This window comes from Haplochromis burtoni, unplaced genomic scaffold, assembly GCF_018398535.1.
Source record: "Haplochromis burtoni strain Fernald_Lab_line unplaced genomic scaffold, NCSU_Asbu1 Contig_211, whole genome shotgun sequence".
NCBI lineage: Eukaryota > Metazoa > Chordata > Actinopteri > Cichliformes > Cichlidae > Haplochromis > Haplochromis burtoni.
In genome coordinates this window covers 1,054,908-1,076,653 of record NW_024582572.1, presented here as the reverse complement: position 1 = coordinate 1,076,653, position 21,746 = coordinate 1,054,908, and the positions used below count along the sequence as shown (strand labels likewise).

Below are 21,746 nucleotides of genomic sequence, written 5' to 3'. Positions count from 1 at the left end.
TTTGTTTCCCCCCTCATGCAAAATAATGAATGTAAATGAAAATGATTTGACTTGTTTTGAATTGACCTCTGCACACACTCATACATTCATAGCTTTCATGTATTCATAGTCCTCTTGGAAATACCTTGCATATTCATTTTGCATGGAGACAAAGATAAAAAAGTCATTTCAGCTGCTGAATATCAACAGACTAAAGGACAAAGCACGAAACATCCAGGGATGGAGAAAGTTCTGTTCATCATAGCCGCAACAGGCAAGTTGTCTGATTCTTCTAATTTTCTATTAAATGTAATATTTTTACATTATTATTATTATACTTACTTTTTGCATAACCCACTGTCATTGTTACACCATCTTGTGTCTGTATCGTTGTGTTCTGTCTGGTGTTGCACTGTTTTTTGCACTTTATGTGGTCCTGTGTTGACTGTGATTGTCTTGGAGGAACGTTGTCTCGTTTCACTGTGTACTGTACCACTGCACACGGCTGAAATGATAATAAAGCCACATGAGAAATGTAATGTAACAGTGAAGCTAAAATGTTAAGACCACATTTAATCCAAATACTTGCTTATATGCTGTTTTTACAGGGCTCTGTGCCGTCACCTCCAAACATTACTACCAGTTTGTTTATGAGCTGAAGAACTGGACTGAAGCGCTGAGTTACTGCAGGGACAAATACACAGACCTGGCTGCTGTAGACGACATGCAGGATGTGCAGACGCTGAACGACATGGTGGACGTGAGCAAAATGAGCATCATGGAGAACGCCTACGTAAACTCAATTTTTTTTCTTCCGGAAACTTGCCAACTAATTATTTAACTTTAAACATACTGAACTATATTGATTTTTTTATTATTTCAGTAGATTTTCACTGCTTTCTGTTTCAGTGTGGTTATGTTTTACATGTAACATCCTCTCCGTCTGCAGTCATTGACACTAGATTCACTGCTGTTTTAAGAATTGTGTAAAATAAATCTGCTAAAATAAAACCCCACCATCTCATACTCCATGATGTTTACTAAAAAATTATTATTTATCAACTAATGAATTTGGGACGTGTGGTGTAAAAAGGAAAAAAAGGTTGTGACCACTTATACCCAGAACTGCTGAAGACTTAATTCTGACTCCATAAAAAACAATGTTAATGCCTGATAAATGTGATTGAAAGATAAATATATCACGAAGTGTAGTCAGATAAAATCAGAATAATAAGTGAACGTGTGAGAGAGTGGGTCAGACAAAGGTGACCAGACTCAGGTGGAAGCAGGCAGCTGTGGAGAGAAGCAGGGAGACATAGCTGACAACCGCTAGGTCAGTAGCATCCCATCCAGGGTTAGGGTTAGGATCCGTCTGCTTAAATCTTTTTTGCTTGTACACATCAAAGAATTTAAAATTTACAAGCAAATAATTATTTTAGTGAATCTGATAAAAGCTCAGTAATTTTTAAAAACTCAGTTACACAATTTTGTAATGAAATACCAAAATGAGATGTTCTGCCCTGAGACCGAGTTTCTTACTGACAATCTGACAGCCTAACTCATAGATATTATATCTAATGAAACAAACATGCGGGTGCTTTCAGCGAGCCTGGATCGGGCTGTATGATGACATCAATGGCTGGAGGTGGTCAATGTCAGAAACCAGTGAGGCTGAGTTCAGAAACTGGTCACCTTGGCAACCAGACAACGTAATGAGTAAAGAATTCTGCGTACTGATGCTTGATGGACTGTGGTTTGATTATCCTTGTGAGAGTTTCTACAGATTCGTCTGCTCTGATAACAGAGGTGAGGATTTTCAACAAAGCAGCTCATAGTTTTAATTTTTGTTGCCGAACTTTTATTGACGTTTCAACAACGGCCTGACTCTTCACACTTAAAAATGCATTTACGGTTGTACACAGCACTCGAGTATGGTCTGTTTTCAGGGTCGACTATGACATTTGTCTACATTGACAATCTCATGACGTGGACGGAGGCCCAGAGCTACTGCAGACTTCGTTACACAGACCTGGCCAGTGTGAGGAACATGACAGAGAACCAGAAGATAGATGAGGTGGTACCTGCAGGGGTGAAGGTGTGGATCGGCCTTTTCAGAGATTCCTGGAAGTGGACAAATGGAAGTAACTCCTCATTAAGATATTGGACAGTTATTGAACCTAACAATCTGATGGGACACGAGTCTTGTGTGGCAGCAAACTTTTTACTAAATGCAAAATGGGAGGACTGGACCTGTGACTCCATGAAAGAATTTGTTTGCTACATTGGTAAGCCATGTTTCAGAAAGTCTGGCCTCTGATCCTGCTGCTGTCAGCCACAATTTACAAAACGCATTCATATAAACAAAGACGTTTTTAGCTTAAGATGTATGACATGATTAGTAATCTGACACAATTAAAAGTTCTGTTAACCCAATCAATGAGCAGATAATCATAATGGTTTGCTTTGTGCCCCGTTCTGTAAAGGGAAGCTCTACCATTGTTGTACACAGACTCTTGGGTCATACGTTATTTGACATTTCCTGCATTGCAGAAATTGCACTCAGATTTGTTTCATTGTAAGCAGTTGTTCCTGTTTCTTATGCAGCAGTAACTATGTAACTATTTTTCTTCTTGGTTATTGCAAAGCGCCTGTTTACAAGCAAGTGGTGAGAGTGAATCTGATAAACTCCAGTCCTGATCTGACCCACCCTGATGTGATGGAAGCCATGCTGAACCAGGCAAGTCATGACTCATTTTAAGGTGTACTTATTAATAAACAACAAAGAGTCTGTCCAAGATCTCACTGAGTCTAACACAGGTCTGTACTGGTGATGTGTACAGACACATACTAATGCTAACCAACTGTATCTGCGTCAACACAAAACTGTAACAATATACTTTTCTGAATATAAGCTTAAAGCAATGTGATGATTCCTGCATTTGAATCTAATCTAATTCTAAGGAAGGACCCTGGTTCCGTCCTTGGCTCCTTCAGCTCATGTACCTTAGGCTGAGTCAGGTTTTGAGTTCTCAGTTAGACTATATGTAAGAGCCATGAGTCTCAGTCTGTTTCATCCTGGCAGATGAAGCTGTGGTGAGTAATCCTTCGAGTACTGTGAAAATCAACAGTCCACAGTGTTCAAGCCAAAAGGTGATGCCTCGGGTCAGGACCATGATCCTGTTTGGTCTCTGGTTTGTAGTTTGTTGTAGTCCCAGTTATGAAAATTGGTCAGTACAACACTTTCACAGAGCGATCTAAAAATAGGAACCAGAGTCTGAAAGCCACAACAAAAAGCAGAAATAAGGGATTTTTTTAATGTGATGAAACTTTAGGTCATGTTTTATATCTTTCACCTCTAATCTCTTGAACTTTATTAAACTACTTTTCCTCTGGATTTCATAACACTGGACTGCCGAAGTCAAATGACAATGTTGGTCGTTTTTCATTAAAAACTAAGCATGAGCTATAGGATTAAGCTGACCATGAAAGACTGAGTGATGGACTGAGTGAGTGTTATTCAAGAAAGTACTTTTTTGTGTGTCTCAGATCAAACAGAAGCTGAAGGAGCAGGGAGTACAGGGAGACATCAAACTGAGCTGGAGGAAGCAGTCCGATGGATCGGTCTTCCAAAAGGATGACGAGGAAACGAAGAAGAAGAGCATCGTCTGAAAGTTTCAGGCTCTATTGTGAAATGTTATCATATTATTCTGTACTTTGTGTGAAAAACTCAAATAAAGCAAATCATACAAATCTTATTTCAGAGAACTTTATGAATAGAAAACTATAAAGATTGTTGTGATTACTGTCACTGAGTAAGGCTTTACCTAGTTTCAGATGTTAGTCATACCTTTTAACACTTGGACTTGAAGCTACAGCAGGTTTGTTGGGGATTTGGGGATAGGACGCTCTGTAATTATAATATTTTTTGCAGCATCTGTCAGCTCAGACCGCTTTGATGAAAATGTGGTGGTAGGTCATCATTTAATGTATTTTTTTCTTTTGCTGTTTTCTTTTTGCTTGAGTTATTGATTTCGAATATTCAACTTTACGTATCTTTTCAAATAACCAAAGTCTTTATTTTAAAGTCGTGACTGATTGTTGCAACAAAGTGAGCAGAAGTGATTAAGCAATGGAAACGGCCTGTCTGTGCAAACATTAGATGCTCTTTGAATCAGACTGAATCAGCTGCATTTCTGTTTTATGCTTTACTCAACTTTTAAATAAAGATTATGTGTGAGAATATTGATGCTTATACAACTGTTTGAGGAGATAATAAAGAAGTGATCCAGTGTTTTTGTGTAGCTTGTTATTCATTTGCATTGGCTGTGGTTTAAAAAGGATGACACAAAAAATAAAGGCAAAACTTACCATGTCTGTGAAGGTTCTCAGTCATCCAGGTCATCGTAGTCTAAGGAGGATCATTAGGAGGTCCAGTGTCCCTCCCACTCCCACGGGCTTAAATCTGGGTCTCTCCACCATTGGACCCTAGAACTGAAGAAGCTCCTCGGATGAGAGGTGAAACGTCTTCAAGCAACTTAAAGAAGTCCAGACGCTTTTCTTTCCAAGCTCCTTAGACGACTAACTTTGAGCTTCATTCACAACAGACAGTGGAAGAAGGTCAAAAACCAAAGCAGGGGAACACAAAGACAGTTTGATCATCCACGATTCTTGTTCTTTTCTCTTGTCTTCTAACTTCTTAGAAAGCAGTTCAGGCAATAGAAACATCCTTGCATTGATGCAGTTTGATGGAGGAAGTACAAACCCAGAAAAGAGGCAAAAGTCTCATCTGCCTCTGTTCACTCAGGTTGATCATGGTGTGTGTTGGTGTGTGTTCTGATGTAAACTATTACTTTGCCTTCTTCAGCTGTTATAAAACATTACATATTTTTTGCAGTATTTTGCAGCTTCTTTGCTGCTTCCTGGAAATAAGGATTTCCATCAGTAAGTAGCACTGGAAGTTTCTGTGGAACTTTGTTTTAGGGACTCTTGCAGAAATGTAAAGCCAGCCCCTTGACCCAGAGAAGACTTTAACCCTGGGCAGTGGTGGCATGCTTTACATCTTTGCATCAGACGCTTTAAACCGGGTTTGGTGAAGTAAAGCTTGGTTGCAGCTGCTCCACCATGGAAACCAATTTCATGAAGCTCTCTACACATCGTTCTCACTAATCTGAAGGCTCTGAAGTTTGGCACCACCACTGTGTTATAATACCACCAACAACTGACTGTTGAAAATTTAGTAGCGAGGAAATTTCACGACTGGTGGCATCCTATGATGGAATTCACTGAGCTCCTAAGAGCGGCTCATTCACAGTAGTCCTTTCTATTCTATTTCACAATAGATGACCTTTGATACCAGTTTTCATTTTTGTCATAAAACAGGAAGGAAACTCTTTAAGCTTATCAAACAAATGTGTTAGCTTTGCATTCCTCCATTCCTAGTATTGCACGACTTGCAGCAGCTGTCTCTTCTGGCCTTTTAGCTTGTAGTGAGACTTCAGGGAGATTTTCTTCCTCAAAAAGATCTTTGAGGATTTTAGCATCAGTGTCAATATCCCTAAGATCTGGCCTAATGCAGTTGTTCCAGTTGACTTTTGTAGTTTTGAGCATCTCAGTTATTTGCAAAAGGTGACGAGACATCTAAGAATATAAACGAGCAAAAAATAAAAACACAATAAAAGAAAATCTTCAACCTAAACAAAATAAAGTCAAAATACACTCAGAATAAATGTATTCTAAGGATATCTATTTAGTGTTTATGCACATTTCTTCAGTTTTTCCAGTCAAAGTGTTAAAGTTGCTTTCATCCCGTGTTCTGGGAATCTGAGGACACAGTTTTACATACTTTTGATGCCCCTGTGATGCAAATTTTGTGTTCAAGATGTTGAACAGTAATCAGTCAAACATGCATGACGTGTTTTTATTTGACTTCCATCCACTTCCTGCAAGGAAAATATTTTGCATTCTAATTTTGCATGAGGGCAACGATGTCACTGAATTACACAGCATCATACCTGTTTAAGGCATTTCTTTTCCATCTTGGACAGGCCAGAGTAGGCTTGTAGTTACACAAGTTTCATTTTTTGTCACCACCGTTTCTACTAATACAAGCAGGTACATTCATATGTGCAAACGGGGAAATCGCTTGATCTATGGTTTTCATTGGATTGTGGACACTGACTGAATGAACACTACTTCTGCTTCAGCAGCAGGGTTACAGAGCGTCACTGCAGGATGACTGAGGTCAAACTCTCTTTAACTCTGACACAGGGACTAAGAATAAGAACCGAAACTAGTGAATGACACAAAAAACTCATAGTGAAACTGTTTAGTGATGGGGTCATGAACTTATGCACACACACACACACACACACACACGCACACACACACACACACACACACACACACACACACACACACACAGAGGTAAGGAGGAGTCTGAACAATCGGATGCAGGTTTGGAGAATCCTGGAGTGAAACTGTGACTCTGTGTCGCTGTCAGGTGGACTTTAAGCTGTGAAAGTTAATAAAGGTCTAACAGTGTGCAGATCTGATCGGGTGTGAAGTTGGTCCTGTCGTCCAAGGAGCTGTCTTCTTGTAGTCGTTTTCTGACAGTCTCCACGGCCTCCGTGGTGGAGGAGGAAAGACCAAAACCACTTATAGAACTGATCCTGATCCAGGTCAATACATATTGTTGTTTAGGTAATGCTGCCTCTATGATCACTGAACATTTTAATAAATCAAGCATAATGTGTGGTAGGTTGCAAAATGCTACATGGGTGTACGGAAACAAACAAAAACAATTTATACATTTATGTTATTATGATTATACTCATGATTAAATTCTTTTGAATTTGATCTTGTTGGAGAAAACGTCAAACACATGTTGAAACCTGATGTTTACTTCCTCTTTCACTTGGCCCTAATTTTTTTATTTTATGGGTGTTTTCTCTGTGTGTGTGTGTGTGTGTGTGTGTGTGTGTGTGTGTGTGTGTGTGTGTGTGTGTGTGTGTGTGTGTGTGTCTGTGCGTGTGTGTGTGCTGTGTGTGTCTGTGTGTGTGTGTGTGTGTTGTGTGTCTGTGTGTGGAGATACAGAAATTCTTATATTGCTGCCATATAATCTGCATCATTATAACTGCATTAATAACATTCTTTACAGCATTATTTCATGTAATAATATTTCTCACAGTATTGATACTGCATTACAGTTGTTAATTCCATTATGTTAACCTTTATTACAAGTACGGTTAGAAGTATTTTATACACATTGCATATCTGTGCTTATTTTGAGTTGATGTTCGGTTCATTAAGGGTCTTAAGCTTCACTGGCGTGACTGTCCAGGTGATCCATGCTGAGGGAAACTAGAACATAGAAGGATAACTGCAATGCATGCTTACAATACATCATATAATCTAGGAATGTGTCAGGCCTGAGGCCTTAACTCATTTGGTGTCTCACTATATTTTACTCTACTTGGCAACAGATGACCAGAGTCAATAATTAGCCCCAGAGACCCTGAGGGCTTGAAGTTTATTACCTTGTATGGAAGGTGTTATAGAAAAGAGAAGTTCTATGTCTGTTTATAGCCATTAAAGATGTACAAGATGTACCATTAACTGTGATTGATTGACACCATGGGGTGGGGGGGGTGTGCGTGTGCATCTGTTTGTGCGAGTGTTTGTTTGTGTGTGTGCATGCGTGTGTGTGTGTGTGTGTGTGTGTGTGTGTGTGTGTGTGTGTGTTGTGTCTGTGTGTGAGTGTGTGTGTGTGTGTGTGTGCTGTGCGTGCGTATGTGTGTGTGCATGCGTGGTAGATGATTAAATCTTCATACTGTCCAAAAAACAACCATTTCCTGTCAGCACAAACACGCCACCATTGTTCCTACAGTGTGATGTAAGTTTGGGTCACTGAACCAGCTTTACGTATTACAGTATTACTGCAAATATTCACACGTCACTTAATTTAAAAGTCGATGTAAAGTCTGATTTCTTATTTGTTTCCTGGAGAAACAAATGGAAACATAAACTGAAGGTTCGGTGAACGTCTCATTCAGAGCTGAACATTTATAGTGGATGCAGCGGCTCTAGATAATGGTCAAGACAGAGAACTAAAAGAAAAATACAAAGCCACATCCTCATCTATGTTCAAGACATACAGGAAGAGAAACTATTAATAAAATGATAAAGAAGCATTTATCTCAAAACTTTGAGATTGGTTGCGTCATTTATCTTGTAAGGACAGCTACACAGAAGAAGGGAGAAAAGAGGAAGGACGTATCAGCTTTCAAAATCAGAACTTCCTGACTGATCAAACACGGCAAAGCAAGCAAGGTGACAAGACAGCTCAGAGCGCTCTGTGTCAGTTTGATGACTTTTCTCCAGAACAATGAATATCCAGCCTCTTCTGCTCTGCTGCGTCACATATGGTGAGATCTTTAATTCTTTAAGGGGCTTGTTTTAGGCACAAGGCCACATTTGATTGGTGAGACACTTGTTTTTATTCTTTCTTTTACTTTAGTCCAGTCTCTGTTCCATATGAGATCAAGATTCACAGTTGCTTTAAATTTGTTTGTAACTTTTAAAGTAGTAAAGTTCAAAAGCTTTAAAATAGAGTAAAAACAAAGTGAGGACCGCTCCCTCTGTGCGTGTAGTGATGCGAGTTACTGCTATCAGCACCGAGGTGTCGCCTGTGCACGCTCCGGCTCCAGAAATCTTTCGCACCTTCAGAAAATTGAAAAGAAGCACATAATGAAAGATTCTTTTGTTTGCTTGCTACATAAGTTTGTTACAGCGAGCTGGCCGGTACGAGACGTGCGTCTGCTGTTTGCAGGTGTCTGTTTATAGAATAAGGAAATGACACAATTGACCTTGTTTTACAGCTCTCTCACCACACAGCCAGCACTCTGCACTGAACTAAAGACAAACTACAAACAATCTAAACTTGTCTCAGAGACCTTATCAAGCTTTATGTATTTTAGGACTAATAAAATTAACTAATCCGACAGCAGTAACTGTGAAAGGCTGAACGTTGCTCACTGTTGCTTCTGCTATCGTCACACGTTTCACTACTAGGTTACGTGTCTTGAGTATGCTTCTTCTCTTCCCAGCAGAGTTGTGTGGGCTCATCAGTGCACAGGTTATATCAGTAACAGGAACTGAAGGACAAGGCATCACAGTGCGATGCCACTTTTCTTTCTCTGGAAACAGGAAGTTCTTCTGTAAGGAAAATTGCAATCCAGACAATGTTCTTATTGAAACATCTGAGGAAAAAGCACAAAAAGGCAAATATAGCATTGAATATGAAGGTACAGTGCATTCTCCTGTCCTGTTTGTGACCATCAAGCCACTGAGCATGTCTGACGCTGGGCGTTACAAGTGTGGTATGAGCATGTTCTTTGGGAATTCAGAACAGGAGGTTAAACTCATTGTTAAAGCTGGTGAGTTTTATTAGATTATTATTAACATTTACCAGAAATTGACTTGTTTTGGGATATTTGAAAAATGAAAAGTTCACCTCCGTTTAACAGACGACGTTTCACTGTTGTTCACAGCTCCAACTACCAGCTCACCCAGCTCCACACCTTCGACCACTCTGTCTCAAGGCAGCGAAGGTAAGACGTGAGTTTAAAGGTGCAGAGATTAAACTGTGTGATTCCTCAAAAACAACATTTTGTGCTGAAAAGCATAAAAATCCCAAGAAAATGCAGATATGTTCAGCAAGTGACTGCATGACAAACTCAAAATTCACAATCAGTTAATAAAACTTAATACATTTCAAAATGGACCTAGTCTGTTTCTAACAGCGGGGTCTTATAGCTCTTTCTCCATTAATGCCATCTTTCTTCTGATTGGTGGCTCGTCACATCCCTTCTCCTTTTCCTCAGCCTCGGTCTCTGACACACGCTCAGAGCACTTCCTGCCTCTGGTTGTATGTGTTCCTGTGGTCGTTTTGGTGTTGGCAGCCGTTCTGTTCCTGCGCTGCAAGAAGAAGACACAGAGGAAGGTTGATGGTGAGTGTTCTCCAACTGCATGTTTATCATTTCTTTACTATGAATTCAAATCAAGACTGTTGTTTGTCTCCGTTTCACAGGAGTAACCCTTGATTACAGAAACACAAAGGTACTGTTTATTTTTATTTATTGTTTTTACTGTCATTGTTGACAATGTGCACTATTTTTTTTTCTTGAACCTAATCACTGTCTAAACCCAGCAGGAAAGTCAGGAAAGCAAATCCCTCCAACCATCAGCTGACAGGCTCAGTGCAGTAACACAGATTGTTTTAGATACTTGGAATAAAATGCATCCAAACCTAAAAGAAATCTGTCTGAACCTCAGAGAGTGTGAGAATTTCATTTATTTGTATCTCCATCTATGCAGAAATGTATTCAGATTACCCCAAAGCAGAATCAAAGAGGGGTTTATTAGAAATGACATCCTCAGCTCTAAGCATATGTGAATGTATCTGTTGCATGAAATGCAGAGTAAACAGAACCACAGCAAAGGGTAGTTTCACCATGAAAGCAACAGAACAAAGAGAAAAGCCGAGCTGGCAGCTCACCGTGCTGCCCACGCATCATATCTCAGAGGGATGCCACGCCCGTGTAACTCACACATAGTTGTCACCACTAGATGGCAACACAAGCAGGATTATTTGAAGAGCTGGGCGGAGTTAAAGGAAACTTAAAGTTGTTAGGTGACGGCTGTGTGCGGACAGGGATAGGACCCAAGATGCAGACTCCAGAGACAAACTTAAACCAAAACAGCTTTAATGCTGAACGCAAACATAACATAACTGGGAAAAACTCAAAATAAACTTACACCGGTGGACTGGCAAAACACACAGCAAAATAAACAGTAGATCACGACATGGACACAGAGAAACACAGGGCTCAAATACACAGAGGGAGCAATCAGGGAATGAATAACAGGAGGGAAACACAGCTGGGGCAAATCAGGCCTAACGAGACAAGGGGGAAGCAAAACCAGACACATTAACATCAGACATGGACTTTCAAAGTAAAACAGGAAACATAAACAGACTCACAGGCAAGCACTAAAACAAAGGGAACAGAGACGTGGGACCAGGGCAGACAGGCACTGACTGGACGTGGAAATACAGCAGACAGGGAAGACAGCAACAAAGGAACACAGACAGAAAACCAAAACACTAAAACTCTAACCAAACCCCACCCAGAGGACCTTAACTTAAGAAAAACCCGTAAAGCAAAGCTAGAAAATAATGAAATAACAAAATCAAATAACCAAAAACACAAAACACTGGGTCACCGACCCAGGAACCCTAACAAAAGTCTGTTTAAGTTTCATTTCAGTGGAAACATTCTCACCCAACAAACTTTTAAAACTGTTGTTTCTATTTTCAGATTGAACCTCATGAAAACTCCGTTTTTCACACACGTGAAGACGCCATCTACGAGAGCCTCGATCCAATCAGGAGTGACCAGGACACAACCTACTCAACACTGTTACACACTCACACGATTCACAAGGGGATTCAAGAGTGATTACAATTATCGGTGAAAAACGGATGTTTTATAAAGTTTTATACCCACGTGTATGATCACACGTCTTATAAAAATGAATAAATAAATAGAAGCTACGTGGAGGTCATGGGCGTCAACCTGAGTTTGTGTTTGGGACACATGAGGAAGCGATATTCCTAAATACAACTTGGTCCACAGAAATGATCCAACACCCTCGTGAGCTTCAGCGCACCTGTTGGCACATTATGAAGTAATAGTGAGTTTGTGATTGGCCTCCTGTAACAAACACACTGGTGTGTGTACCGTCTGTGAAATGCGACTCTTACCTCACACTGAAATCGTTCCTTCTCTTACTGTTTTCTCTTACTGTGATTTTTCTACGTTTACTATGTTTATTTTTATTTTACTACTTTGTCCAGATTCTAAGCTTTGTTTCATGTTTTGATATTTTTAGTAGTATTATGTTCATTTTTATTTGATTTTATTATTTTAGTCTTAAGTCACCTTGATAAGGCTTCACATGCTGTCATTCATTACCCTGTATAATAAAAACTGTTGATTTAAAATCTAATTTCATTGACAGAAACAAACTGATTCTGAACAAAATTCAGACAAAACAAATCAGCAAGTGACTCATATACAAGCAGGAAGGAGCGCACTGTCCTCAAAGACTAACACGCTCTTGTCTACGACGGTGTAAACGTGTAAGATGAAAAATGATTGAAAAATATCAAATATCAATGCTAAAATGTAAAAAAGCTTTAAAGTGAAATTGCATTTAATTGAATATTAAGCTCAATGCTTTTTCTAGAGTATTTAATGTGGTATTAGTGTCTCTTGGGGCGTCACTAACTCTAACACCCACCTCAGCTCAAACATGTGAAAAGTGCTTCCACATCCACCCAGCAGGTGTCACTGTTGACCAATAATTTCCTCCTGACTTGTTCAGCATTTGGTGTGCGTCTATTATACACGCTCTAAAACTACATCCTTTACTTTGTTATGAATTTTACAGCATTTATAATATTTACAGCTTCTACAAAATGTGGATTTCAGGTTTTATTGTGATGGATGTGACGTGTGACGTCCACACTGTGAACGTGTTCGCTTGGTTCGACAGAATATGATTTTCTTCACTTCCTGCACACATTCAGGTCCTTTGATAGAAGCACAAAGCTGACTGTGATCCTTTATTATCATATCTGGAAAACGGACCAGAACAACTGGGTACAGAGACCCAAAGGGTCATTAACAATTTAACAAAAACAACCGCAGAGAATAAAAAGTGGAACAAACTGGAGTTGTTTTGTGTCTCTTTCATCGTGGTGTCTCATAGATGTATGTTTGATTTATATTTAACTGTAACTGAGGCTCCTAACAGTCACACAGAACATGGTGTTAATTAGGAAGCAATAAAGGCAAAGCAGCTAAAGCTAGGCTAGTCTTTTTAGTCACATCTTGATGATGTCACTGACTTCTATCTTCCTGCTTTTGTTTCACAAGAGAGACGATCTGACTGTGGACGCGTCAAACACAAAGAGCTGTTCCCTAAATGGGCATTATTACCTCTGATGGGACCCAAAAGATCCAAAATGAGCATCACTCGGCCTGCTGATCAACATTTTTCGTAATATATCCACAGACAGTATGAATTACTGAGCACACTGATGCGGAGCTGCAGACTCTTACTACACAACCACACTGCAGTGACAAAGTGACAAAGACTTTAACTTCTTGGTGGAAACTAAAAGAAATTCAAACATGTCAGCAAAACTCTTTTACCTGTTTTTTCCTTAATCTTAGCAGCATTATTTCTTTAAGATTCATTACTAAAGTAAATACATTTCTGTCAGCTGATAAATTAAAACAAACAGATGTCCAAATATATCAAAGAAAGCAGGAAACACGTTTTATTTCTCATCTGCCTTTTTATTTTATTTTAACACTTTCACACCTTTCACTGCTAAAAATGTACTTTACAGCACTTTAAGAACGACATCCAATAATAGTCCAGTACATCATTTTCATGCATTCTCTGTTGAACACCTGCACAGCGTCCAGCACAACGACGGACCTGCAGCTCGCTCCTGCAGGATAAACAACACAATCTATAAAATTTATAAAATTTGAACAACAATATGAGACTCAACATTTAACATATATCAACCGTCAACATGAATAAACTGTTTACAAAAGTTAGAACTTTAAAAGGTTTTCTGAGAAAGCGATTTACAAATGATGATCAGAAGACGGGTGTTGTGTAACGTAACCGTGACAGCACAGATCACACAGCAGCTAGTAGTAGTACTGTAATCATATTTTACTCAGTATCAGTAAATGTTTGAGTAAACATGTATTGTCCTTAAACAGTGATGTCACTTCCTTCCTGCCGGTGTTGTCGCTGCTTCACTCGTGGCGCCGAGGAGTTCATGAAGGACCAAAACCTTTCAGATCCATGAATTTTTAGTTTTTAGCGTTTGTTTTTTATCATTTTGTAATCATTTCATTCATATAGTTTGTTTTTAAATGAATGACTTTATTTATTTTTTATGTATAAAGTTTTGGAATTTTCACTCCTATTTCTTTCCAAACTGATTTGTTTTGAATGAACAACAATACGTTTGGATAGATAAGTAGGCATGTCATATATCATACAGGGATAAATGTTGCTCATCCAATTGATGGTGGCAGGAATATTGTTCCTATTCGAGGGTCCACGGGGTCAGAAGCAGCGTCCACCCTGAACTGGCTGCCAGTTTATCACAGAGAGCTCTCACACCTGCGACCAGTGTGGAGGACAGACACAGCAAACATGAGGACCCCACGCAGCTGACAGGGGGTCCAACCTAGAATCTGCTTCATGTTCAGTAGCAACACGGACAGAAAGAAATAATGAATGTGAAAGGAAACGTTCATGTTTTCCTTCCTTTATTTGTGAAGTTTTCAGTTTCAATCCTCCATAAACGTCCATTCTTCTGGCCTTTTTTTCTCTTAAAATTACACTTATAGTCATTTTTTCTTGATGGAAAAGTCTTAGCATGAGCACGACTTTGCTATTCACAGAAAAATTTGTAATTAACAGCGATGTGACTGTGCACCTGGGGAAGGACCAGGAGATCAAACCTGTGCTTTTTTTCAGACTGTCACAGCCGAGGCCAGAACAGGACGTTTCTGTTTCCTTTCGAGGCTCATGCGTCCTCACGTGTATCTCTAATGAGTTTGAAGTGACGTCAGAAAGTGAAGAGGATTGTTAGCTTCATTCTCTGTTTGCACTCATCTCCGTTCTTTCCTTTTCATGCTCGGAGGATTCCTCCTGTGAGACCAAATGCTTCTGTTTTAAGTCTCTTCTCTTCTTATCCACCTTTGTTTATAATTCTTTAAGTTTCTCTCTTTCTGGTGTGTTCATGTTTTTAGCTCCACAAAGAAAGAGCGTTGAGCTTCTAGGTCCACACTGTGTGTTTCCATGGTCTCCTTGTTGAGGTCACACAGTAGTGACAGACAGCAGAGGGTTGTAAATTTTCTTTCCATCCGGTGACCTCGAGCCGTGAGCCAGCAGCTCCTGGATGGTGATCCAGTTGTCGAGAATGCGACGATTCCTCCTCTTTGTGATTTTCTTCTGGCTCAGCTGCAGGATGTTGCTGCTGGGGGAGTTATGCTGCACATTAAACTGGAGGCTCTGGGATAAATGGGGCTCTTCAGCGCACCCTGTTGATGACAAAAGATCCCTGAAAATAAAAAGACTGTGATCAGTGCTTTCACGAACTTCACGTAATGAAGTAAATGTGTCATTTTCCTTCTTTTTCTCTATTTTGTTTTTGTGTAAACACTTTTTTAAGCCACTTGTGTACTGCACGATTGAGTCCTGTGGCTCTCACCAGTAGGATGTATTCTGCCCCCTGGTGGACATAAACAGTTGCTTCAAATATTTCAAGCTGTTAAAATGAAATGTAAAAAAAAACTCAACATGCAGACACCTCAAACTTCTTTCTTTTCATACAACTGCACACATGAAGTTACTGTTTGAAGGGAATCCTGAGGAACTCGTCGGAGGGTCGGAGCCACAGATACGACATTTCAGCGCATAACAAAGTTACGCAACATTTAAAGCTACATATAAAATCAAAAAGCTGCACTGCAGTGTAATATCAGTATGTGTGTAATAGTACAATATGAATTATTCAGTATTGAAAACGTGTTCATTACGTGTCCTCCTGTAATCTGCCGTCACTCATCAGTTGAGCACTGTGAGATGGACCAATGAAGTCAGACCTGTGATTTAAAAACACTGATTTGCAGCACCAGTGTCTCTATAATTATTTTGCGTAACGGGTTATTTACTTTGAAGGTATGTGAGGTTTCCGCTCTTCTCTCCTGACCTCTGACCCTTTAAAGGTCTGTGCTGACAGGATTTCACAGGTGATCTCAAAGATCTCGGGTCTGTAATGGCTCACTGACCCACAAAGAATTCACCGTTTTAGTGTCTGTATTTACAGAAAACCACAATGGCTGTTTGACTGATGGCACACCACAACGTTTTAAACATTAGTCAAAAGTAAATGTGTCATTTCAACACCATCATTTCTTCCGACAGACGACAGTTGAAAAGACTTCTGACAGTGATGAACTTCCTACTCTGAGGATAAATGTGGCACCTTTTATGTTTGCATCTGTAATAATGACTGAACTTCTGGGGTGTCGTTGTAGATTTCGCCCCGTACCTGTCTCCTCTCATGTAGTCCAGGCGGCTCTGCATCATGAACTCTCTTCTTCTTCTGTACTCTCGAGCTCTCAGCAGCTGCTGCTTCCTCTCCTCTTTGCTCCAGTATCGACCCTGTGCAGAGGACAGAAACCAGTTTAAAGCTGGTTTAATGAGACTTTGTCATGTTTATTGGGCTCAGAAGCAAAATATAAGGGCTAAAGTACTTCTGTTTTATGTAAACTAGGATTTAATGACAGTTGAAAACGATGTCACAGCATGTTTGTGGCGATGAATCGAGATTTGCTCATCAGAAAACAAGTAACAGCACATCCTGGACATACTTTTGGTTTGAATCTCAGCTCTTTTAGTCCAACGACATGTTGTCATTAATGTTTGCACACTCTACCTGTTTCATTTCACTGGCAGCGTCATCGTCTGTCGTCATGCCGCTGCGTTCCTCGCGGATCTTCATGGCTCTGGCCTTCAGCAGACGATCTCTGACCGGCCGCTTGGCCACATAACGAGTCCCATCGCTGCGAATCTTTACCTGGACACGAAAAGAACACCTAGCCTCTCATGTCAACGGAAGACCAGACATTTGAAGTTTCAGCTCTCTTTGAAATGTTTCTGTTGCTGCATGCTGCTGTTGGATCTCTTGCTTTTCTTCAGCCTTGAGTCTTTAAGCTGAATGTAGAAAGTTTATTTTCTATTGATTACGTAGCTCCAGTTGTCTTTAGCTGAAAATCGTGTAAATCACTTGACATCATTTTCAGTGCTTTACAGTAGTGAACCATGTTAAACTGGGCCACAGAGGCTTCTGTATCATTTTGATGAACAACTAATTTCTTTTTTAAATTTTTTTGAATGTCCCGTCCAGCACTGTAGCAATCAAGTAGACCGTTACAGCTTTTGCTATACTGGTCCACTTGACTGACATATTTTATTTGACCTTTGTTATTATTGTTATTATTTATTTTTATTGTTTTCATTTGGACTTATTACAATTAGAACAGAGAAGACAGGGGGAGGAGAGGTTGGGAAGAGAGTTAACAGAAGGAGAGCAAAAGAAAAATAGAGGAGAAGAAGGATGGAGAGAGAACAGACACTGACAACCTGCTTGATCACCTGCTGAGAGGGAAAAAAGAAACCACCAAAAAGAATAAAAACACAGCAGGGAAATAATTAATCTCGTTCCTGGTGATCATAATCAAAAACAACAATCTTGTAGTTGTTATTAAGGCCAGAGGGTTTTCTCAGACATCAAATGATGTCCAGCCTTGTAGGAGAGGAACCTGTGATGAGTCCCTTGATATGCTGGACTGGTCATTTTGCAGCTACTCCACCAGTTTATTCTTTTCCCTTCAGTGTTATTGCACCGTTTACCTTCCACTCCATGCGCTGTGGAGACGCGTTTGGTGATGAGTGAGTCAGTCCAAGAGGTAAGGCCAGTCCTAACCGTGAGGCACCTGCACGGTGGTCCTCCAGGCCACAGGGGGCGCTGTTCACACTCCTGGGGCTTGCTGGTCCACTGCTGCCTGTGGCTACCCCCCTCTCCTCCCCGTCTGCCCTGCCGCTGTCTCTCACTCGGTCCAGGGGGTCCACCAGACCCTCGGAGGGCAGGGTCATGCAGCTCTGATAGCGTTCTAACGGTTTGCTGTGTCTGTGCTGCCTCCGGGTGAAATAGGGGCTCGACTCTGCACTTCCACCTTCAGGCCTGTAGGGGGCTCCACCTGCAGTCATAGAAGTGATAGAAATGATCATCAAAAACCAGAATGAAGTTTTAGACGTTACCCACAAACATCAGTTTAAAGGAAAGTGTTCTTTAGCTCATATGCTTGTTTCTTCATTATAAACCTGTGGAAAGGCTCTTAAAATGACCCCGATATGCTTACAGAGAAAGATTATACCTGCTCTGGAGCTCCGCCCTCCATCAGCCATACCCCTCCTAGAAGCTGACCCCGTTTCTCTGGTCAGAGACCTGATGAAGGCGAAATACATCAAAATATCCACTATTATTAAAACATATCACAAAGGTCAATATGCATATGAAAATAGAAAGAACGCTCATTGCAGCAAAACCAACACCTGAACTTTGAAGGCGTAGAGGGGGTGGAGCTTGAGCCGTTTGCAAAGTTTCCATTGGAGGTTTCGTACTTCCTGTAGGCGCTCGGGGAGAAGGAGCAGCTGAGGTTTGAGTGACGCCGCTCTCTGTCTCGGTCCCTCCTGTGACGTTGAGGCGTGAGGGGGGAGTTTAGAGGGGGGAGGCGACTGAGGGGGAGGAGCGGAGGTGGAGAGGTCATGCGTCTGCCTCCTTCATCTTCATCCTCCTGAAGAGGCGGGATCTGCTCGGTGCTGACCAATGGCGTGCTCCGGCAGCTTTCCCCTCCGGTGTTGTAGGCACTGGTGCTGTCTTTGTCATCCGATCGCTCGCGCTCCGGGAGTTCGTTGATGGCTGACAACTCGTGGTGATGAGGATCGTCATTATCCTCGTTATGCAAATCTATAAGTTCAGAAATAGAAATAAATGAACTGTTAAAAATCCAAACTGCTTTGCTTTGTCTAATGACACCAAAGTAAACTGGATACATAAATGATGGCTTCATGATCACAGTTTTTTTCCTAGTATAATTCTGTGTCATAATTCACATGTTTCCTAAAGACGTCCGGATGTTATATGTTTCCTACCCTGGTGCTGGTTGTTACCTCCTTCAGAGGGTCCTGGTCGGCCCGCTCCACCTGCCACCGTCTCCTCCTCCATCATCCAGGCTTTCAGACATCTCTCCCTGAGCTGCTGCATCTTTTGCGCTCGGAGAATGTTGCGGCACTTAAACTCCAGGTGGCGCAGCTCCTCCTCGATCAACGCCAACTCGTGCTCACTTGGCATCTCTTTGCTGTTCACGTCCACTACCGATTCAGAAGCTGTGCCTTCAGCTTCCTCTGCTGCCTCGTCCCCCTCCTCTCGGCCTTTAACTTCTGCTTCAGTGGTTTCCTTTTCCAGCTCTCTCCGGCGTCTTTCCAAATGTCTCTCATACTGATATTTGATCTCTAACAGCTCTTGGTAACGCTGGCACTCTTCCTCCGTCAGGCCCGGCATCATCATGGTCATTGTCAGAGGCTGGTGATGGTGGTGGTAATGCTGCAGGTTGGACATGAGGTGTAACATCAGATAGAGCTCATTAACTATGATGGTGTGTAACCACAAATACATGTACTGACAATCAGCTTTTTTATTCATGATAAATATGAATAATGATTTCATATTTTCTGAGGATAACCAAAATACAAAGTCTGGGTTTGGGTCCTTTCAGTGCAAAATAATCTACCAGAAACATTTATTAGTATGTTTTTAAATACTAAATCAATAGTGTATCCAATGACAGATCTCTGGAAATGTTGGTGAGATGTGTTACATGTAGTTTGTCAGCTGCTTCACAACTTAAATGTCAGAGAAATGCTTCAGATGTTTCTGACATGACAGATAGAATTCCCTTCATAGCTGCATTATGGTTGGTAACAGAGTACCATTATATCTGACAAGCACTGGTAGGTGTTTGCTTTTGCATTCCCATTTCAGTGGAAGTGTTGGTCCCATGGCTTGTTGCTATGAAACAACTCAAGAGTACCACTTCAGATAACAGCTTTGAGGGTTTCCTGGTGCAGCGTCACAGCTGAGCATGCAGTACATCCCACAGAGAATCTGCCTGCATTATTAGGGACATCTTAAAGAAACGTTTTATTATTCTGCAGTTTTTATAAATCTGTTTTCTTCCGCTTATACAACTTGGGGCCCAGCTACCATAGAGTGAGAGCACATCCTGGACAGGTTACCAGTCTGTCACAGAGTAGTCAGCCATTCACACTCACATTTTACCCACATTCTTGACACATACAGTCAGTTTAAAATGAAACTAGTTAACCTAAACCCAAAAATGACTTTGCACTGTTGGAAACAACACACAGACTGGATTTGAACCCAGGACGTCCTTGCTGTAAGGCAGCTGTACCTCCATGCTGCTCATTTCATAATGCACCATAGAAATCCCAAAGCCAACAGTGCAGGAGTCCATCAGAGTACTCTGATCCATGTCAGTGGTACTCAGTTTCAAGCCCATTCTTTCCTGCAGAAGTATTTTACAAACACCTGACAAATGATCGTGGTCTCCAGGGTAAGACAAACCATCTGTGGCTGCACAGTTGTGCTGATGTATGTGACTGTTTTCAGACAAAGTGGATAGTACCAGGTTTGGAGCTTTTTATTTATTGACAATAAGTCAACAACATGATCACCTAATAGGATTTGAACTTAGTATACCTTATGGTGGTGATGGTGGTGAGGACTGTACGCTGCTGCTGCTGTTCCTCCTCCAGCTCCCCAGTCCAGACCTGGGAGAGAGTCAGAGCTGAGCTGGAGATCGCGCAGGTGGAGGAAAGGAGGGGTGACGTCTCCTCGACCATGCCCAGGGCTGGGACCGAGGCCAGGACTAGGTCTAGGACTTGGCCTGGGTACAGAAATATGAGCATGGCAGAAAAACACTTAAAGTCAAATTGTAGCTTGTGAGTTTGTCATTTTTTTCCTAATAATTTGAATAAACTTTCTTTCTCTGGTACCTGGGGCTGGGTCCAGGTCTGAACTTCCTGGTGCTGCCTGGTGTGTTGGTGGTGTTGGTGTTACAGGCACTGGTTTGATCACCCAGCAGGTCATGTTCAGATGTATCCTCATAGCGGGTGCTGTCATCTGTCCGACCCACCCCGCTGTCCAGCTCCTGGCTGTTGGACAGCAGAGGTGCCAAGTTCAGCAGAGGAGGGAGGGGGACCGGTGGCTCTTTGTCGTCCTTCTCTCCTCGCTCGCCGTCCTCTCCTTCTTCATCCTCTTCATCTTCCACCTCACCGTCTCTGCCTCCCCCTGCTCCTCCTAAAGGAAAGGATGACCTGCCTTCTCCTCCTTGGTGGAGGCGGTAGTAGCCAGTATTATGAGAGGAGTTGAGAGAGCATGAAATGTGTGGGTTTGAAGGAAAGTCTGCTCCCTCTAGAGTCAGTTCCATGTCCTCCTCTGGATCGATGGGGTTTTCATTCTGGAAGCAAAGACACACAAGCCAGTCCAGGTGAAAATGAAAATAAAGAGGTCAAGAGCCATGCTGCAGCGAGACAAATCCTTTTGTAACAGTTTCTCAGGTTAGGCAACGATTTTCAGCACAGAGTGTTAGCTCAGTGTGCAGACTGTAGCTGAGGGTTAACAGGAGCTGCACAGCGTCACGCATCACTGAGTACAGAGAGCTAAAAGTTACATTTCCCCACTAGTGTCAGTACAACAGAGTAGAAACGTGCTGCCAGCTCCATTCTTGGGTTATAATGGGAGTATTCTGTGGGAGCTGCTGTAACAGGTTTGTTGTTGACAAGAAAAATGAATTCATGTGACTTTCATGTGCTTTATTGACGCTGCAGATTTCTTATTAGAGAGCTCATGCATCAGTGTTTCCTTATGAAATTGATTTTTTGACTTTGACTAATGTCAACATTGTACTGTCGTCTGTTAAAATCTGCACACAGTACTGATTTGTTGAGTGTGTGTG

At 41.3% G+C, this 21,746-nt stretch overlaps 3 protein-coding genes across 6 annotated transcripts in view; 2 read left to right on the top strand and 1 right to left on the bottom strand.

The window, feature by feature from the left end:
* Positions 1–219: 219 nt before the first annotated feature.
* On the top strand, positions 220–4,261 carry si:cabz01083838.1 (macrophage mannose receptor 1). The gene is made up of 6 exons (XM_005936627.3): positions 220–253; positions 588–772; positions 1,584–1,785; positions 1,926–2,264; positions 2,625–2,716; positions 3,526–4,261. Exons 1-6 carry the CDS (start codon positions 220–222, stop codon positions 3,646–3,648), a joined length of 975 nt encoding a protein of 324 aa, XP_005936689.1. The 3' UTR covers positions 3,649–4,261.
* A 4,032-nt stretch (positions 4,262–8,293) lies between these two features.
* Positions 8,294–11,573, top strand: LOC102310686 (CMRF35-like molecule 5). Of its 2 annotated transcripts, none has more exons than XM_005936622.3 (6): positions 8,294–8,402; positions 9,087–9,413; positions 9,528–9,587; positions 9,861–9,986; positions 10,067–10,095; positions 11,358–11,573. In XM_005936622.3, the coding sequence occupies exons 1-6, from the start codon at positions 8,363–8,365 to the stop codon at positions 11,496–11,498; spliced, it is 723 nt and encodes a 240-aa protein (XP_005936684.1). In that variant the 5' UTR covers positions 8,294–8,362; the 3' UTR covers positions 11,499–11,573. The 2 variants fall into 2 exon arrangements, with proteins under 2 accessions (XP_005936684.1, XP_042082346.1); XM_042226412.1 differs by having other exon boundaries at positions 9,084–9,413.
* Positions 11,574–13,393: 1,820 nt separating this feature from the next.
* Positions 13,394–21,746, bottom strand: part of LOC102309965 (PDZ domain-containing protein 4) — a 52,496-nt gene continuing 44,143 nt past the window's right edge. For 2 of the 3 annotated variants that reach the window (XM_005936620.3, XM_042226420.1), the window contains exons 10-18: positions 20,785–21,248; positions 20,489–20,675; positions 18,862–19,312; positions 18,262–18,676; positions 18,084–18,154; positions 17,560–17,906; positions 16,583–16,723; positions 16,196–16,308; positions 13,394–15,202 (exon numbers count right to left, since the gene is read on the bottom strand). In XM_005936620.3, coding sequence (XP_005936682.1) covers positions 14,959–15,202; positions 16,196–16,308; positions 16,583–16,723; positions 17,560–17,906; positions 18,084–18,154; positions 18,262–18,676; positions 18,862–19,312; positions 20,489–20,675; positions 20,785–21,248 — 2,433 coding nt within the window. In that variant the 3' untranslated portion in view covers positions 13,394–14,958. The remainder of the gene's footprint in view (positions 15,203–16,195; positions 16,309–16,582; positions 16,724–17,559; positions 17,907–18,083; positions 18,155–18,261; positions 18,677–18,861; positions 19,313–20,488; positions 20,676–20,784; positions 21,249–21,746) is intronic. The other variant, XM_042226421.1, reaches the window with a different exon arrangement.

Excerpts from the sequence above, each read along its gene's own strand:
- si:cabz01083838.1 (XM_005936627.3), top strand. The coding sequence starts at position 220 with ATGGAGAAAGTTCTGTTCATCATAGCCGCAACAG. Across the intron at positions 1,786-1,925 it reads CGTCTGCTCTGATAACAGAG|GGTCGACTATGACATTTGTC; the intron begins GTGAGGATTTTC and ends GTCTGTTTTCAG. Across the intron at positions 2,265-2,624 it reads AGAATTTGTTTGCTACATTG|CGCCTGTTTACAAGCAAGTG; the intron begins GTAAGCCATGTT and ends GTTATTGCAAAG.
- LOC102310686 (XM_042226412.1), top strand. The coding sequence starts at position 8,363 with ATGAATATCCAGCCTCTTCTGCTCTGCTGCGTCACATATG. Across the intron at positions 8,403-9,083 it reads GCTCTGCTGCGTCACATATG|CAGAGTTGTGTGGGCTCATC; the intron begins GTGAGATCTTTA and ends TTCTCTTCCCAG. Across the intron at positions 9,414-9,527 it reads TAAACTCATTGTTAAAGCTG|CTCCAACTACCAGCTCACCC; the intron begins GTGAGTTTTATT and ends TGTTGTTCACAG.